Genomic DNA, 19,851 nt, shown 5'->3' with positions numbered 1-19,851 from the left:
GTGCTGTGCCACTGAAGACCTGGGTGTCCAGTGGGTGCTGGAACTACTCTGGCCCAGCACTCAGCCAGGATGAGTTCAGGCTTCATTTCCAGACACCAGACAACCAGACAGGCACTGCCTGTTAAGCAGGCTTGTCTAGCTCTAACAGCCTCACTCAAGTATGTCAAAACTACCTGAATTCAATCAAAAGTCGTTAACAGAGATGCTTTTCCACAGATTTATTGCACGTTCATTACAAAAATCATTGGTTCACACTTCCATTTTAGGGGACAGTCAAGAACACAGTGGCCTCTATAAGATCTCAACAAATTAACAGAGCCTGGCAGAGATCTGACACAGAACCATCTGCCAAAAGCTCATCTGTACTTCCACAAATAGCTTAAAAAAAGGCTACCCAAAACAAGACTCTGCAGAAACCATGAAACCAGAAGCCGAGTGTGTCATTATGACAGTAATTAGAACCGTATTCTCTTCGGTATCTGTTTGTTTTGCAACCCTCCAAAGAAGATGGATTTAGCAACACTGAGCTATTCAAGAACAGTGTCATCTCTACAATGAGGACTTCAGAGATTTCAGGGGCAGAAAGAGTTGCTACAGTCACTTTGTCACATGTCCTGTAAGCCAGGCCAGAGACTTTCCGTTGCTGTGTCTTGCAGTGAGCACAACAACCTCAGAACAGGTGACTCAGCCAGCAACCCCTGACAGTGCAGAGGGCAGGAGGTGGCCAGGTGGGCCCTGCTGACATTGGAACAGCAGCTAAAGTACAGGTCTTCTGCTGAGGAATGAAGTGGTGAGACAGCACCACCCAAGTTTTTTTAACACCTTTTATGGTTTTTTTTTTTCTTTGCTTAAAAATGGTATGCCTTGATTCATGGTCCAAGTTCCACCCACTGGGAATACCGTTTCACTGCTATTTGCCAAAAATGAAGAGCCACACTCTTCAAGTAGACATCTGAAAGAGTAAAACACAAGTATCAGAGCAGAGGTAGGAGGATGTCTGAACCTCCCAACAAAGCCTTTAATGCAGAGATATGAACCCAACGATGCTGATGAAAGCAGATACTGTTGTGAGCAGCCCCACCACTCCCCACCAACAGCTTCCACCTCCAGTGTTCACACCATACCTGTATCCTGGTGCCAGTTTTAGCTGTTCACTTCAGACGATACACGAACCCAATCAAAAATATTTTTCAACTGGAGAACTTCCCTAGGAGTCCCTGGGACTTCATAGCCCTCTCACAGGACTGCTGCAAGGACAGATTTTCCGAGCTAAATGCGAGATGCTCTTGACACTCTTGGAGTGGGACTCGGCAGGTACCAAACAGCTCCACCATGACACTGCCAGCTTGATGAATCTGTTGGAGAACTGAGTATGGAGCAGCATCTGTGGTCATGACCAGTCATGGTACAGGACAGCTAAAGCAGCAGCAGAAATATCTGAAAAAAAGAACACAAAATAATTGTTTGAAAACAATATGGGAAATGAGCTTGCATGTTTCTGTTTAATAAAAGCTTCACCTGTCAGCAATAACCCAAGCATTTCCTCCTTTAGGAAATGACTCTGTCACTTAAATATTTATACAGCAAAGGAAAAGGCATGAACAACCTGCATTTTTTAAAACCAGCTGTCACTGTGAATTACCTTGATATAAATCCTTCATGAGGAGGCCACCACTTCTACTACAGGGTTTATCAATCCGTCCAGTATGGCACACAAACTGGAAGTTCACATCAACCTTGTCTTTCTCTGTAAGCCCATCAGACAGGGAGAAGTGCAGTACATCTCTAAGACTGTAAGGGTCAAATCCTGTAGAGACCTGCAAGCTGTATCTGGCAGTGAAAGAGGAGCTTCTACTGAAGCTGACAGGTACTAACAGGTCCCACATGGTTCCCCAGAGCAGACACCACCAAGTGGCTTATCTGGAATCCTGGGTATAGAACTCATCTTGGAGAACTACGTTGAGCAGTTGATCTGAGAGCTACTTCTCCGCTCTGAAAGGTGTCTCAGATTAGGCAAAGCCAGTTCTCATTTCTGGCCTGGCTACAGGAACTCTGGCTCACTGCTGAACGAGATTATGTGAAAGGACAACTGAAAAACAGTTTTCCTTGTCTCCAACAGTGAGTTATGTGCTGCAAGATGCATTTTTCCTCTTGGCGTTTTTCTTCCTGTTCTTTTTCACTATATAAATTTACTGGCACACAGCAAAATTCATCTTCTACGAAGGACAGGAGCTCAGGCCTAAAGCTCTGGTACTGGACACCCGAGCCCTACAGGCTGCCCTGATGTACAGCTGTGAGCTCTGCATCCCAGCAGAGGCTGCAGCAGCAGGAACTGCCAAGGGATGGGATACCCCCAACCACGCCTCACCCAGCAGCTAACTGGGGACTTTGCCAGGGCTGCCCAAAGGCCCTTGAGCTTACAAGGAGTTACCCTCAAACCGCTCCAGAATGGGCAAAAAGGATCACTTCTTCAAATTTCCTTCTACCTCTTGATACAATATCGGTACACGTTGTTACCACTGGAGGGCATCACACGAAGCCTTCACAAGGCTACAGTGGTTACCAACCAGGTTCACACCAACCACCTACAGCTAAACAGTTCCAGTTCCCGAACTGATTACCATAATCCATCAGGACATCCATCGTCCCTCCTCCTCACCCAGTCCTGGAGCTGGGAACAAAGGGAACCACGGGCCTACAACCAAAAGCAGACAGGTGAGACTATGTCAAAAGGACAATACAACAACAGGCAATACAACAGCCCTGAAACATTGTTTAGAGTGTTTGATTCAAACTAAACACACCCACCATTTTCTACAGAGACACCTGACTTTTAGCTTGCGTCCTCTGACTGCCATTAAAACCTTGTAGGGAGATGAAGTAGGTCCTGACTTTCTCTCACAGTCAGGCCTTGTTCTTCCACCATTTAATTTAGGAGGATAGTATCAGTGGAGCCAGTACAATGTCACTGGCTCCACTTTCTTAGTCCTCCCAATAAGTCTCTGTAAGAAAGTCCCAGGAACTGACTGTGCTCACCTAAAGGAGACTGCAGAGCCTTACCACCCAGCCTGCCTTCCTGCCCCGGGAGGCAGTTTTCTATTCCTGCCCTCAAGCTCAGCTCCTCATAACTGCCCACTTCTCTTTTCCAACTGCAACCAGCATGGCTCCCGAGCACTGCACGGCGGAGCAGCCAGGGACCAGGCAAAGGCGAGGCTCTGCTTCCCACCCAGCTCACCAGCACCTGGCCTGCCCGGACTCACTGCACAGTCCTGGGGCAGCACCAGACACCAGCGGCTTTTTGTAAAGTTTTCTCTCTGATACATTTTTGCCAGTATGCTCATCTGCCAGTGTATATTGAGACTCGGCTGTCCTGGCCCCAGATGGCTTAAATCTGTTCCAAGCAGGCTTACGTTTCAAGCTGTTTCGTTCTGACACAAGCAGCGCAGCGGCCGCAAGCTGCCCGGCAAACCGGAGTGAGGGGCCGTACTCTGCCCGAAGGCCGCTTATCCCGCACTGGAACTGAATACAAGTGCTTTTCTGCAGCGGCAACGCACCTGAAACACAGCACCAGAAACGCTGCAGCAGCCTGCAGCGGGGTCTCCAACGACCTGATGGAACCCCAGGCAGCGGGCCCGGGCTGCGGCAGAGGGGCCTCCCCGCCCGGCAGCGGCGGCCGGGACTGCCCGGGGAGACGCAGATGGCGGCGGCGGGGCCTGCAGGGCAATACCGCGTCATTCGGGCGGCCAGAGGCACAGCGGGCCGCGCACCGCGGGCCCGGCAGGGCTCCCACCGCACAGGGGACCCGCTCCGGCGGGACGGAGCTGAGGCCCGGCCCGGCTGATCCTCCCCGCCTCGCTCCGAGCGGCCTCACGTGCCCTGCGAGCGGAACGAGGGCGAACACCCCAGGGCCTCGCACGGGGCCGTTCTCGGGCGCCGCCGCGGCCCCGGGGCGAGCCCCGCCTGCCGCCCAGAGCCCGCGGGCCCGCGCCGGGAACGCGGGCTCCTCACCCCTCCCGCCTCACCTCGTGCCGCCGCCATTTCCTGCGCCCGGGGCCGCTTCCTGCCGGGCGGGCTGCTGCCGTGCTTGGATAAACACCGCTTTACAGGCGGGCGCCGGGCGGGCGCTGCCTTCCCCTCGCCGGCCTGGTCATGGCCCGGGACGGGCTGGGACCGCCGCCTCTGGCGCAGGGACACGGCTCGCGTTCTGCCGCGGGTGGGAGCCGTGTCCCGGCGCGGCCCCGCCAGCCGCTGCCCACGCGTGGCGGGGCGGTGGCCGCAACCTCCTGCCGCCCGTCCCGGGGCCGGTGGCGGCTCCGGAGGCGCCCGGGGTTCGGCGGGAGCCGCCGTGGTTGCGGTCGCGCAGGACGGGGGCGGGAGGGCGCGGGAACCGCAAACGGAGCCGCGCGGCCCCCGGGGCCCAGCTCAGCTCAGGCGAGGCAGCGTTTTCCCGAGAAGTAACCGAGCGCTCCCCTACCTGACCGCAGCCGGGCGGCGGGAGGGCTTTTTCCAGCGCTGGCTCTGGCAGCCCCTCTCCCAGACGGCACCATCTTGTGCAACCCCCGCTTGACTCGTCCCTCGCCTTTCCTTCCGCTCACACCTGCCTGGCCCTGCCGATTGAAGCGTGTGATTAACATCCCGCCGCGGGGTCGGGCGAGCGATTTCCTTGCCACAGGGCTGAGTTTGTCAAGCTTTCTTGTAGCAAGAGTCAGTAGCAGCCCTGCTTGCCCGCACTTCTTCGGCAAGGCTTTTCCTGCCTTTGGGAAAGCAGCTGGTGCATTTAGGACGGGCCTAGGCTTTGGTAGGGCTTCGGTACCCTCAGACTGCATCAGTTCATGTCTTCAGGTTGGCCCACTGCCAGTCAGGTTGGCCAGCCCAACCGCAAGCCTTCTGTGTCTGTTTGTCCCTTTCGGGGACAAATAATTAGTGCAGAGTTAGGAGGGCTCAGCTATTCCTGAAGCTGCAGCTCCCTCTCCCTCCTGCCCTCCCAGGTTCCACTGCACTGCTAATTCCTCAGGGCCTCCCGGGTCAGCCCAAGGCAGGAAGAAAAGCCGGGAGCGGATGGCTGCTGAAGCTCAGTGCAGAGCGTCTGCCACAGGCAGGGCAGGCTGCTGGGCTTCATTCATAACGCTTTATTCTCGCACAAGGCAAGCACAGTAGCTCTGGTACAGAGCAGTAGCTGTAAACCACCTCTGCAGTCTCCATGTTCTGGAGGTAAAAAGCTCTGCTTGGCCTCAGGAAAAAAAAAAAAAAAAAAAAGGGCAAATTGCTCATCAGACTCCTCTTTCAAGCAAAGTAAACACTTTGCCTGCTGCCCTTGAAATGGCTTATCAAAGAGCAATATCTCATCAAAGCCTCTTTCAAACCTGGGCTAACTCCTGTTAGTGCCATTATTAACTGGAGGCAATTTGGGAAGGGGAGGCAGGGGGCTTTGATTCCTCCAACATGAAAGCTTTCAAGAAGAGAAAGAAGTCATAGTATCGATCTGTGATGCCATGGCATACAGATAGAAGTCTAGCTGACATTTTTTCCCTGCAGAGTCTCACCATGGCTTCAATTGCCTGACTTTGGGGTAGCTCAAGCCTGATTTATGAATGGCAGTTTTCCCCTTGGGTCCTGCAGAGCACAACCTTTCCCCCTCCCCAAAACTCCACAAAGGCAGGGAGAAGAAGGTCATGTTGCTTCCCATACATGGAAGGACATGGTCTACAGAGATGATTTATTAAGCCCAAAATTTCTGAGCATGCCCTAAGAGATTACTTGTATTGACATATAGGAAAGGAGACTTAAGAAGCAGCCTAACTTTCTCACAGCCCGTCAGATATAAAATAAAACCTTTTTTTCCTGCTGGAGAATTTCAGTTTCAGCATCCTCATTGTTAGAACCTGTGCTCTTGCTTTGCATTCCTCTGTCCGTATGTTAAGGTAAATAAGCCGAAAGGTGAAAGGATAGACAGACAAAAATACATATACACATACAAAGATCTGTTTAAACTAGAATTTGACATCACTTGTTTTCTTTTGCTGCACATGGAAAAGCAACCATCACCTGTAGGCTGTGAGATGCCCACTAGGTCCTCAGTGGCTTTTATGCATATTGCTGGTATGTCTTGTCTGACACTGGTCCAGCTCTGTTGGAAGCTGTGCAGAACAGGCCTGTATGTGGCAGCTCTCTGTGCTCACAGCTTTGGGATCAAACTGAAGAAAATCTAAGCCCAGGGAGCAGTTTATCAGACGAGGTGGGAATAAGACTGAACTTGGCTCAGCCACGGTACTGTGGCGTTTCAGGCACTACTATAATAATGTGACTGTGTATGTGCAAGCAGTGGGTGGGCAGACTTCCTTCAGAAAGCTTAAAATTATCTAAGAGGTGGATCTGTGGGTAAAAAAATAACACCTAAGGGGCAGATTGTGAACTGAACTACGCCACTGAAAGTGAATTGTAATTTCACTTGAAATCAGTGCATTTACTTTTAAAGTCCTGAGGTGGGGCTACTGGTGGGCAGATGTTTCTCTGGGGAATGCTAAGTGGGGAAAAAAATTACCAGAAATCCATTTTTTCAGACCACCTTCTAGAAACACTGCTGACTCTTGCTGCAATAAAAGCAACAAACACCACTTTGCTAAGACATACTGAGCCAGACTTAAATATGTCACTGATATTTACTTAACAAGTATTGCTAGGTATGTACTCTGATGTTGTTCAGAGAACACTTGTTTATTTAAAACAGGTTATTTTAAAACAAGGTTTTTGTTTCCTTTTTTTGTGCCTGGCATGACAGAGCAGCTAAAACTTTCTGCTTTCTGACCTTGGCTTGTCAGAGATCTGCCCTAACAGGAACAGCACATTTGCACTGGGTCTGCCAGCACGGATTTTCAGGGGCTGAGAGAGGCTGCTCACTTTTAGGGCTTGGTGGCACGATGATGAGAATTTCATTCTGCTCATGATGTCCTGAAAACTGTCTATTCCTGCAACTGGAGTTTTTCTCCTTAACCATCCCCAAAAGCTGTGTTATGCGTGCCATTCCCAGCCCAGTCTCAGCGGGGTGGCTGGGCTGCTTGCCTGCTCCTCAGCCCTTGCATTCATGCTGTATCACTGCAGCCTGTCTTACCGTAAACAGTGTCTGAAATAGCTGGCACCGCCCACCTCTGGGACAGGCGCTGGGACTCCGTGTGCACACGCTGATGGCACTCCTGGGAATTCTTACTGAGGTCAGGACAAAGTGGTGAGGGAGGACGGATTTCTGGCTTCTGAGGAGCTCTGATCAGCATCTCTGTAAAGGGGCAGGGACAAACTGTTAGGAAAGCACCTGCTTTCTGCATCTCTCTTCCCACTCTGTTTGAAAGTCAGCATGGTTCAACCCAGAGCCCTCAGCAGCAGCAGCCTGGCAGCCCCCAGGGCTAGGCCAGGACTTCCCACAGGGTGACACCAACAAGCCACTGTGTTTTCCTGCAGCTTCCTTTACCACCCGTGAAAGGGCTCTGTGGTCTGTGAAGCACTTCAGGATCTGTAAAGGAAAAACTGCATTTTCTGTGAAGAAAAATATTACAAGCAATATAACAACTCCTTTTTTTTTTTTTTTTGGGCAAAAAGGGACAAGTCTTGCTGGAGGTGCAATGCAATATTCCTCACTCATTCCAGGCAGCAAATTCCATGGAAATCTCATTAAACATATTCCATTTCATCTTTAGGCTGAACACAAAGCTTCTCAAGGAGCTAGGGAGCTGCAGGAGCACCAGGATGACATCATTCCACTCGGATATAAAATGTGCTGCACACAGAACTTGGCACTCAGCATGCTCAGGTTGAGCTGAGAGCTAATGTAATGAATTCTAGGGAAGGATTTACATCAAACACCACTTTGGAGTATTAAAGACAGACAGGGCCAAATTCTCACTTGAGTAATTACACACTGGCTAAATTTCTCCTTTCATTTCAAAACCAGGCAATCACCTTTTTCACTTCCTCTCTGAAACTGTGATTGTTGCTGTGCTATTTCACTACCTCAAGAGAAATGAATGTGACTAGAGGATGAAGTAGTGTTAATTACTGTGGGCTGAACTAAGATTAGTTTTAGCTCTAGCAATGACTCTTGCCACTCGAGGGGGGGAGCAAGCAAACCAAGAAAAGGGCGAGTCACATTTCAACAAGTGCCCACAGCTGCTTGTATTTGCTAACATAACGTCAAAGGCAGAAGTGCCTGTGAACACTCCTAGGCTTCAGTTTGCATGTGGGAGTACAATATAAAAGACCTTGCATACATAGTCACATGCATGCAGTAGCAATGCAGTGCTCATAAGCTGTTCTAGTTACCTATGGTTTTGTATTCTTCTGTCTGTGGATACCAGTGTAAGGCTTTCAGCCATTACAGGGTATCTTTCCAGGCTCACTTCAGGTTGAATCAGAAAATGTTCTTGAGGTAGAAGTTGTTATAAGCAGCAAGAGTCAGTTTGAAAGGCATGATGTTACAGCTGTGTGTCTGAGGGAGATACACAGTCAGTGGAAGCTAAGGGAAGGACTCCTAGCAAATAGGATCACAAGAAAAAGAGACAACAAAGAAGGTAAGAGGGGAAAAGTGGAACCTTAGAAGACCAGAGATTGTTTCCTGGCCTGAGAAAGACTTACTGTTAAACCACAGGCAGGGCTTTGAATGTCCAGGACTTATATGCTTTGAAGCCTCAAACCCATTCTGATAGTGGCTCTGGGTCCTCTGGTCTTTTTTGAGTTCCCTTGCTTGTTAAAGAGGATGCTAACACAAAGCTTTGCAGGGTTGCAAAGCTCATTTCACTGAGGTTTGCATGGGAAGTGTGGGAGGAGATTCTTAAAGATGCTAAAAAAGGAAAAAATAGGAAGACATGAGACACAGCCCTAGTAACATTCAGAGCAGGCACTGGGAGAAAGCATTCAGTGGAGTTACAAGACATAAGTCCTTTGCCCACAGAGCCATAGCTTCAGCAGAACAAAAAACAGCTTAAGCACCTGGACATCCCCTGTGTTCTGAACCAGCAGTACAGGCTGCAGAGGGACATGGCAGTAATTTAAAAGCTCATTTTCTGCATTCAAACATCATGTCAGGATGAAATGCCATCTATCCGGCTATCGTTTAATGAGCACCCCTGGGACCACTGTACCTTGGAGGCATGACATCACATGTCACCAGAGAGATTATTTGTTTTGAAGTTCGGGAAGAGCTCTGAGATTTCATTTCAAAGTGCCCCTCACACAGTCGTGACTCAAACCCTTCTGGTCTCATAGCAGGGCACAACTGACAACAGTTTCTCTGTGGTGTTGCTGAGCATCCTGTAAGAGATTAGTAGATATTTAATTTTATTATCCTTTCTTCTCTTTTATATAGGAATGGCTTTGTCATTGCTTCAGTTCCTTCCTGCTCATGACACATTTTCTCAATGATGTCTCCACTGAGACCAGCAGAGACAGCTGCAGCAAAAAGCCCTGCAACAAAACCAAAGCATTCATCCAATTTCAGATGATCTTTAATTTATATATAGCCATTAGGAAAATCATATGAAAGCTATCTTCAGACCTGTGACAAGGTAGCTGTGCACAACACCTGTTTGCTTTCTCCTTTTGTAAGAATAAGCAATCATTACCCAGAACTGTTTCTGTATCCCTTGAAGGGATCAAGATACTCATCTAAGGTAATTTGCTGAGGAGCCAACATTTTTTTAACAGATCATAAAAGTTTATACTCACCTGGAAGCAACTAAAGTGATACCCAGGTTTAGCAGCAGTATTATCTGATTGAAAATATGCAGCATAGAAAATAGAGCAAATAATTCTGAATGGGCATTTTAATACTGAATTGCTGAACCTTACTCAGTTTTAAAACTCAAAGCTTTTAAGATTAAAACCCTGGAGGTGCATAAAGGACCTCTCCTTCATAATGTCTACATTGCAATTTATTCCTGTATTAACATTAAAGCAAGAACAAATGAAAAGTGTAGGCACTGTAGAAGACTACCAGCCTGTTTGAAATGGGAAATAATTTCAATCATACTCTTTCAGTTTATTCCTTCTATGGTGAAGGACCATCAGTAAAGCCATGCTTGCTGTCCGTGCAAAGCTCCATCACTGAGTGACAGTTCAAAAAGCATGGGAAGAGACACTAAACTGGAATAGGTTCAGAGCACAGGGCATGTGACATTGCTATGCAATCTTAGAGAAGAAAGAAAAGGGATCTGGAATGGCTGAAGAATTTGCAATAGGATCCAAAGACATTTGAATAGGGGAGTGATGAGTATCACATTAGAGCTATTACTGCTTCACAGCAAGGCCCTGCCTGCTGCAGGCAGCAGCCTGGAATCAGCCCCTCTGATCCTGCACAGCCTCCTGCTGCACTGAAGGCTGAAGGGCTGCAGCTTGTAGAGAGGAGCTCGGTGGGAAAGATCTCAGGTGAGTATCGGGAATGGCAGCTCCAGGATTTAATTATAATCTGTCCCTGGCAACAGCGACATTGAGATGGACAATGAAATGAACAGAGCTGCATTCCGTGGCTCCAAATCAGTGTTTTATGTTAACTGAAATTATTGTACACCAATATGGACATAAATCTGGCTGATACAGAGGGTTGATTAGCAAGCACAGCTCTACACTTCAAGTAATGGCATTAAAGATGCAGGGATAATAATTTCAGGGCATTAATCATATTGATCACATCTTCTCAGTGATGATGCACCAGGCATTTTTAGAGCAGATTAACTAGTTTTACCATTCATTAATACAACCCAGAATATTAACTATAGTTACTATTACTAAAATAGTTTTATCCCCTTCCTGCAGACGTTCTTTGGACCCATATGCTGGTACTTTTCCTCTCCTACCCTTTTTGCAGCAGGTAAACGGAGGAGATACTGATGGTGTGATGCAGCTTCCCTCTGATGGAGCCAGAGCAGGTTTTCCTTGAACTAGGCACAGGAGCCTGCATGCAATAGAAGAGATTAATGCCAGGTGGCAAATTAACAGCTGATTACAATCAGTGCATGGATGCAGAAACACAGCCTAACGTTGCCAGGAAAACATGCCTGGCAGCCCATTCTCCCTCTCCTTGTACATTCCTTTTGAAAATAGGATACTTGACTTCTTCAGCTTTCAATGGAAAATATATCTGCTCCTTCAGCTTCAACTGTAGAACGCCTGGAAGATCAACAAGGACCCCATGCCCTCTGTCCTGCCATTGTCACTGAGACAGTGGTATGGTCTGGGCACTCCTGGGCAGGATCTGAGCCCCATGGGGTTAGGCAATGTACACTCATTGATCAACTAAAGGGAACTGGGACAGGAACTCCCTGCCCTGACAGCATATAACCCACATACTATGTAGGAAGAGAAAGCACACAAGCAAGATAAGGACAGCACTGGCAAAAGGCATGACACAAACGCAGAACAGTAGTGAGCTACAAGTGGTGGTGGCCCAGGAGTCTCATCAGCTTGGAGATGAAGGAGGAACACAGAAACAGGTAACAACAGGTCACCTGTTCCTTTCTTACCTGTTTTAAGGCTCCTACTGCTGCAGTCCCTGAACTTCTCTATTTGTGCTTCTTCAGGAATTGTTCAAAAAGTCTCTAAAGCCAATTTCCTCTGCACTGACAACAGTCAGCAATTCTTTCAGTGCTTTTGGAGTCCGTTTCTGCCTGCCAGGAAGGCTGATGGGATACTCTGCTAGTCCTTCAGTCAAATAAGTGACTTGTAGCTGTGAAGAGACTTGACCAAGGACACACAGGATTTGATGGGCTTGCCAAGGTCACAAACATAGGGGCTTGCCAGCCATATACCACCTTTCATCACCCATTTGCCAGTCCAACCCCCTCAACTCTTCCCTTCCCCAGACACCAAGCATCTTAGTTATTTTTAAATGAATTTCATGTATCCGTTAGTTTGCAAACTACAAAGTAAATACACATTTCAAATGAAATGGCTAGGACTTTAACACTTCTTAAAATATACATTTTATTATTTTCTGGTGTTTGCTATGAAGGTTTCATTCAAATTGTGAAGGTACACAGCCTTTACAAACTTCTTGAGTAGAAGGTTTTTGTTGGTGGTTTTATGTTCTGTTTCTTTCATGGCAGAGGAAAATACATAGGCTATAAAATGTTGAAATTCATCAGATGTTTAGTGTTACCTCTTCATATATGCTGCAGAATGCTTTGTAGAAATACTATATAAAATAAGGCAGACTTTGACAGGGAATTCAGTAATAAAATTTCATGGGAGAAAACAAAACGTTCCAACCTATTATTGTTTTTGTAGCCAAGGAAAGATGAGGTGGTCATCACTGGTTTGTGGGAGAACTACTGCAGTTCTGGTGCTCAGACAGGATACATTTCTTGTTTATTCTACTATTCTCAAGTGAGACCTTTTCAATAAAACTTATTTTAATTAACATAAATCAGACAATATTTAAACATACACATCTATCCTTACAGTGCAATAAAAATGTATTATTGTATAGTATTTTGTATTTGCATTATGAAAATAAAAGGTCTGTACATTAATTAAATGTATATTAATGAGTATGAATCATGTAAATTTGTAATGCATCTAAAGTTGGCTTTGGCTTTTAAGTATTTATAAATTCATAGAAAATATTGAACATCTAACAAAATAAATAAAACATATCATTTTAATCATAGATGCTAACGATCAACCTCAAAAATTCTTGTGTTATTTTTTACATTTGCTACTAAATTTCTTAAAGAGAACTCACTTTCAGTAGTGCTCAGAAGCGAATGATTGCACCTTCTGTGATGTGAAAAAATAGAGTACATCTATTTTTCATAGATCAAAAATTCCTTCATAGAGAGTTGCATTTTAAATGTCTGATTGTTCTATGTAACTGTCTTAAGTGCTTATAAAAAGCATGTTGCTTTCTCATAAAAGCTGTGAGTCTCTATTAATAGATATTTCTTTTTCACTTGCAGGATTGAGAATTAAAATCTTCTAGTGAATGTCCTTTTTATGAGGATTCTTCAAGGTCTTCCAGCTTCACGTACTGGTATGAAGATATCACAAAAATATGTTCACTAATAAACCCTCTTCAGTACAAGTACTGCAGCAATCCAGTGTAATTCCACTTGACAGGCTTATTTAATTGGAGTCCACATATGGTGGTCTGTGGAAGTCAACTGCTGACCTCATGTTCTCTTGAATTTGAAAGTTCCCCAAGCGCATGGGCTACCCTTACTGTAATACTGAAGAGACCAAAACAAATCTGAAATCACATGAATAAAAGTGAGCTTGAATAAATATGCATCTGGTTAGTAAATTACACACCATGCTCTAATTGCTATTCTGGTGGTGGTCGAAGGCTCCGCAGCTTTCTTTCATCTAGTCCTTTCCAGTATTTAAAGTTGTTATCCAGATGCTGCATCAAATTTGGCAGGTCTGCAAATGCTAGGGAAGAAAGGGCAGAGTGAATTTAGTTTGCAGAATTGAAACAGTCACATGATTCTGTCTGCTTAAATATCACTTGAAATGTCTGGACAACTGTGCTAAGTAGGAAAGCTTAAATCTGTCATACTGATACTTGAAATGTTTTTGGCTGTTACAGCTCTCATCACTCAGGTATCACTCAGGCCACTGAGAACTCTTCTGTAAATCTATTTAACACTGGTATTGCAAGTCCCAGCAAAGGGACCCAGTTTTCCAGGAGGGGCATAGCTATTATGCCTATAATTATTCGACTCCATCGAATCTCAGTCACATGCCATGCTCTGGCATTTGGGAGAGTCACATTTCTGACCACTTTTACCACGGAGGCAGCACTTGGAGGGAAACAGCTGCTCCCTCAAGCAGTTTCCAGACTGCAGAAATTTCTCTTGAAGAATAACTGATACTAACATGGACAAAATGACTGTGCCCCAAGTGCTATCAAGGAGAGTATGTTCTGTTCCCCATTTACAGAGAAGCAAGTTTAAAATGAAGAATGCTAAACATTGCTTGAATCTAGTATATGAAGGAGTAGCCACAAGAGCGGCTGGCAGCAGTATCAAAATACTTCCAAACAATAATGAAGCTTAGCTTACTTGAACTGCAGAAATCTTCCCTTTTCTCCCATTTTCTTTAGAAGCCATAAGAAAGCAATTTTATATCACCATAGTTTCAAACGTTCAAAAAAAGCCTTATTGTCAGGAAACAGAGTGGAGTTTTGCTTACCATCCCAGGCATCAAACATATCAGTGATGAAGTAATCGATGAATGATATTTGGGATTTGGGGATGCTGCAAGTATTTCTGTCAAAAACTGGCATCACAACAGGTAAACCTTGTCTCTTTTCTTCATCAGTCTGCAAGAAACACTCTTGTGATTATTCATCTAAGACACGTTCTGCTAATGAGTTTCTTTTAGCAGCAGATTTTTTGGCACTGACTAGAGCATACAACTGCTGAATAAACACAGGAACCTTAATAAACCTGAAGCAGCAGCAGATTCATCTTAAGCACCTCATCTAGGTTTCAGCCAAACAGCAGACAACTAGTGCCTTCCAGTGTTTCTCACAAAGTGATACATTTACCTTCCGCATCTACGCACAAAGCTGACCCTGAGTAACTTCACACATTACTGGCAGTTATGACTGCCTCAGACCTGAGGGATGCCTTTCTCAGTCTCTGATCGAAGTGACATCCTGTACAACTCAAGAGATGGCAAAGTATATTTTTTTATCCTCTTCCCCCCCCTTGAGATACCAAGTCCCAATTACAATATTTAGTTTATCATATGTTAAAAATAACTCTACCCTCTCTTTTTCCTCATCTTCGTGAAATCTTTCTTCAGCACAGTCTGCTAAGGTCTTAGAGCATTTCTTGGAGTGTGTGCTGTTCCTGTGCTAACACCAGGACCTGAAGATCTTATTCTTCAGGCACAGTGAGCACATGTGCACAGAAGGCACCCTTCCTGTGCCTCTTGTGATGGGAAGGCATTTGCAGACAAAATGCAAAAAAGCCCAGCTCCAAACTGAACAACTTGAAAGCTTAAATTTTTCACGAACTGTACTGCAGAAATTGTCAGTGTTTGTCTGAAGACATCTTGTCTTGTATCAGCATGAGTTATATCTCATAATTTAAAATAAAATAGTTATTTTTCATGTTACGTAATGCAGCTTTAGGAGTTCTGGGACACTGGCAGTGCACCCACCCTTCTCTTCCCTTTTAAAGAGATGCTCACCTGCAATTTCAGCAGCCCATTTTAGACACCTTACCTGTGCAAAGTACTCCTCAGAGATGCGTCCAGCCCACTCTATGCACTGCTCTATGGGTCTGCATGGATTGGAAATGTCAGCACACTTTATCAACATGCGCTTGATAAGGATACGATTTTCAGGAGATGTGAGAACAGTTTTGATTGAATCTCCATCACCATTATTCTGTAACATTTAAGAATGAAAAGCAATCCATTAGCAAGAGCTCTGTGTGTTTACTCACAAGCTTTGTGCCTTGCGAATACTTTCAGTAGATCCTCCAGGGATCAGTCCTACTGCTGGCTACCATATTTGATGTCCAACCAAATTTATAGGGGGATTATGAATGTCAGCCACAGCTCTGAACTAGCACTGAATTCCAGTTTCTGGATTCAGTCACTGTCTTTGTGACAGATCTCTCAGACATCTTTGGGCAAGTAATCTAATCCCTCTATGCCTTATATGCCTCCTTAAAAGTGTGGAGAGGATCCATTCATCACTACACACAAAGTGATGAGAACTGTGTAAGCAGAAAAATGTAATTCTCTGCTGAAATCCAAGGATTAATGGACTTGCACATTGAGAGTGGAATAGCTGGTTTAAAAAGGAGGACTGACCCAAGATGCACGGCCACCCTCTGCAGGCAAACCTCATCAGCATAAGCATCAATCTTTCAGACAGCACTGCTGCTATTAGCAGAGTCAGATCACACACTGCCTTCCAGGCAGGCTCCTCATTCTCTTCCACTGGAGCCATGTTAGTCAGTCAGTCTCTGACCTGACTGGGAATTTTGCTTTCTGAGAGTTTATCAGTATTAAAGCCATATATTAGAAACATGCTTCCAAACAGCCTCATCTTTCCTCTGCAAGTCTAGGAAAGTTTTCAGCCCACACACAGCTTATATTTGGTTCCCAGGCTGCATATCTAAGCACGTCAATGATACTCTATATTTGGAACCAGTATCCAGTTAATATGAGAAAAGACTCCAATGATCCAGATTAAAAGCTATTTTCTGTGGAGCTCTGATGAAGTAAGTTTCCAAAGGACAGAGTTTCAGGATTAAAATATATTTTAAAAACTACCTATAAGTACAACATTATTACTTGACCCTCTGGGTATGGGTAGGTACAGAAATTTACACTGTCTACTCAGAATAGAAACTCTTTGAAGCAAGGAATATACTATATATACTGTATCTCTGACACCTAACAAGGTCTTGGTCTATACTCAGAACAGTGAAGATGCAACAGTAATAATAATAATTATAATCATCATCATCATGTGCCACCAGTTCCTGCAGTATAAAAAGGGAGATACAAAGCAGCAGAAACATTCCAATGTTTTATTAGGACATATTTTCCAGAAGAAAGTTCTTCCTGAAGGAAGAAATTGACAATAATAAAAAAATTCTTATTTGGTAGCATACTGGCTCAGAAACATAAGCTCCACAGTTCCTACTGAAATAAGACTCCCAAAGCAATTACTTCCTCTCATTTTTAGAGAGGTGGAAGGGAAAACACAGAGGAAAGAAGAGAGAGGTGCAAATGTCTCCAAATGCATGGTAAAATTACGTAACAGAAGGCCAAAGTAAAGTGATGGAAGCTCCAGAAACCTGAGCAGTGTGTAAAAATTAAGCATGGAAAATTATTAGAGATCATTCAGTTAAGGACAGTAGAGAATATCCTAGTAGGTAAACCACCAGGAATCAAGAAAGGATGTTTGCTTCCGTGATCTGTTCAAACCAAGGGCATAGTTCTACTTGCTGGATGCGGATGTCTTGGGAATAAAATGTGCTAACTGTGCTCAGTCCCAGCATCCTGCTCAGAGTGCAGAGGTGTCTCTGCATGTCAGATGTTGTCTTCCTGTCATAGGCCTAGGTGACATCATGAAGGGAAATGGGAGGATAAAGGATGCTGGAGCTGGAAAGGATTTTTTTCAGTTTATGAAACAAAAGAAAAAAGGAAGCAAACAGAGCAGCTTCTCAGCATGGCTCTTTGAACAAATATGTATAAAAATAATAAATAAAAAAAAAACAACAGTGGAACTGTCCCATTTGGAACACAGGGTTGGCAGCTCAGCCTGCAAACACTACACTGAGTCACCACCATGGCTGGAAACCAGGCCAGGAAACACAGGCTGCCGCTGCAACCAGATATACAACCAGACTTGAAAGAGGATCTGGCAGTGTTGTTCTGCTAGTAACAAGCACAGCAAATGACTGGGTTTACCCACTCACACACTATAGGCTTTTTAATAGGAACTTGCTGAAGGGAGAAACTCACAACCAAAAGAAGGAAAATATTTTGCTTCTTGTTTTCAATACAAATTATATAGCCTTTGTCTTTCTTCCCATCCTTGGGCATAATTTGCCATGAATCACAAACGCCCTGTGGGGCAGATTATTTTCCTGCAACCTTCAGGGCTCCAGGGCACAATTAAACTTTTCTTTGTTTTTTATATTTCACTGTATTTGTTTTTACTGTTTTGACTGTGGGTCAGGTCAAAGCCCTATTCTTCAGCAGCAATAGCTATTCAGCTCTCCACAATAAGCAAGAAGAGGAGTTTGGCTCTCTGGATGGATGCTCAAAAAACTGCTGCACCCCAGTTCTTGGGGCTGCAAGAAAGGGCACTAAGCCTGGCCAGTACACAGCCCTCGGCAGGACCAGGTGCCCAAGAGAGTGACACACCCCACCAGCTCAGCAGGGTGGTGCAGCACATGCAGCAGCAGCAGCAGCTCCTGGGTTCCCCTCCATATCACTTCCCCTCCTATGCTGAGTCGCTGCGCCCACCCAGAGGGGCTGCCCAGCTGCATCCCTGCAGGTTTTCAAGAGCTATAAGCTGTTTCTCAGGAGTTCTGAGAGAGTAAGTCCTTTAGCAAACCTACATGCCTGACTACACTGAGGGTGAGCAGGGATGCAGCATGGTAACACTGGGATGAAAAGGAGCTGCCAAGAAGCTCCTTCATCTGCAGACTATTGTGCACAGACAGCGAAGGGCTCTGGCCTTTCCTGGCTAGCTCACTTGCTTGTAATCTACCAAGAATTGCTCCTCCTTCTTGTCTTAATTTGTTACAATCAAGGAACTGAGCAGAGAAATGCTTAGCCTCACAATTTACCATCCAGTTTACTGGCCTTACGTTTTTATTAAACTATGTCCACCAGGCATTCAAATAAATGTATTAGTGTGTGTTATTTCTTGTAAGTGTTCTAAGCAAAACTATTTCTGTGGAAGATTCCCCAATCATAAATTAGTACTTCTATATGTTTTTTAAAAGAGGCTACAATGAAACAGCTTGATCATCTACAACTATGGTTGCAGACTAGGCTGCAGGCTGACACTTCCAATTAAAAGATTTTGTTTAATACCATTCCTAACTGCCAATTTAAATTGTTTGGTTTAAGTTTCCCCACCAGGTGTCTGCCTCAGGCAAAGATTTTTTTCCTCCCTAAAAACTGCAGTTAAAAATGTTGTCGTGGCTTCTAAATATGAGTTTTGGGGAAATAAGCTTTTCATGCTGAAGTTAAATTATTGCTGTTTTTCTCTTTTTTAATACCCTCACATCTTTATGAGTGAGGACCTGGAATTTAGTTGGAGGGATGGTTTTGGGGTAAACCAGTCACCACCCCTGTGAAAATCTGCTGGATGAGTTACAAATTTTAGAGAAAGAAGCTGTGGTTTGTACAGACTCAATAGGGATTGCTGGAGCCTGGGACTGATCAGGACTCTCCCTGCAACTATCGTTCTTAGCTGTGCTGGACCAGGCACTATCCAGCAGGTTTGTAGCTAAGAGTCTCTCCTGCCCTTGCAGGAAACAAAACCTGCAGAAGAACAGCAGCAAGGAAAAGGAGGTTGTTGCCTGATTTGAATGCAAAAAAGGTGAAGAAAAGGAACAGAGTAGCACAGAAGTCTTGAGAACTGTGAAGGAGAGTGGAGACTGGCAAGCAAACAAAACTAGAAGAGGGGAGGAAGGCTGAAAAAGAAGAGACTTGTTGAGGGAGGAAGCTAGTGCTGGAAAATGGAGGAGGAAGAGAGACAGAGCTAGTGAGAAGCCAAGGAGTACAAACAGTGGGTGAGAACTGAAAGCAGCACATGACAGTGGGCAGTGAAAGGGCTTTGAAGTTAGAGCACAGTCTGTGAAAAACAGAATCTGATTATACAACTGAAGGCTGACTTCATCGTAACACATGCATATAAATGGAGACAGGCTGAAAAGAAGGTGGTGGTGGTTCTGTCACTTGGTAAGCTTTGACAATAAATGTAGAATTTAAGCCTCTTTTTACCACCATCCTTCCTTTATTTTTAATAGGAGACCAACTGTGCTAAACCTTTGTTATGGCTCAGCTATTGAATGATCTGAGGACAAATGTGTACATAAACTAATTCTGGTCGTCTCCAAGTTCTGGTAGCAGGGAATAGGCAATTGTAACAAAGTGGAGATATGTCCTGGGCAGTGATCTTCATTATTACACAAGGTCCAATACAGCACCCACAAAAATAAACAGTATTAGTCTGTCTGTGACTTTAAGCCATATTCTGCACCATGAAGTTGTCTGGGAAAAATATTTCATAGCCACAGATTTAACAGCCTTTCCCTTAGTTTAGTCAGTCAAACCAGTATCCTACTGGTTCTTTGGCTTCACATTTACACAGTTCTCGTT

The 19,851-nt window shown here is 45.1% G+C and overlaps 1 protein-coding gene and 1 non-coding gene across 20 annotated transcripts in view; both read right to left on the bottom strand.

The window, feature by feature from the left end:
* Positions 1–203: 203 nt before the first annotated feature.
* Positions 204–19,851, bottom strand: part of LOC127388957 (high affinity cAMP-specific and IBMX-insensitive 3',5'-cyclic phosphodiesterase 8A-like) — a 163,798-nt gene continuing 144,150 nt past the window's right edge. For 4 of the 19 annotated variants that reach the window (XR_007890517.1, XR_007890503.1, XR_007890519.1 and 1 more), the window contains exons 20-28: positions 15,215–15,379; positions 14,173–14,302; positions 13,291–13,410; positions 7,109–11,718; positions 4,023–4,607; positions 3,411–3,713; positions 1,643–2,695; positions 1,125–1,437; positions 204–952 (exon numbers count right to left, since the gene is read on the bottom strand). Coding sequence is in view for 2 of the 19 variants with exons in the window: in XM_051628970.1 (XP_051484930.1) it covers positions 13,304–13,410; positions 14,173–14,302; positions 15,215–15,379 (402 nt within the window). In the remaining 17 variants the exon portion in view is untranslated. Of the gene's footprint in view, positions 953–1,124; positions 1,438–1,642; positions 2,696–3,410; positions 3,714–4,022; positions 4,608–7,108; positions 11,719–11,947; positions 13,411–14,172; positions 14,303–15,214; positions 15,380–19,851 lie in introns of those variants that run through there. The other 15 variants (XR_007890511.1, XR_007890512.1, XR_007890513.1 and 12 more) reach the window with 15 other exon arrangements.
* On the bottom strand, positions 2,864–2,994 carry LOC127388978 (small Cajal body-specific RNA 15). Its single transcript, XR_007890527.1, has one exon. It is a non-coding gene; the product is annotated as a small Cajal body-specific RNA 15 (non-coding RNA).

This window comes from Apus apus, chromosome 10 (genome assembly GCF_020740795.1).
Source record: "Apus apus isolate bApuApu2 chromosome 10, bApuApu2.pri.cur, whole genome shotgun sequence".
NCBI classification, from domain to species: domain Eukaryota; kingdom Metazoa; phylum Chordata; class Aves; order Apodiformes; family Apodidae; genus Apus; species Apus apus.
The sequence above is the reverse complement of the archived record's forward strand: the minus strand, read 5'-3'. Positions and strand labels throughout refer to the sequence as shown.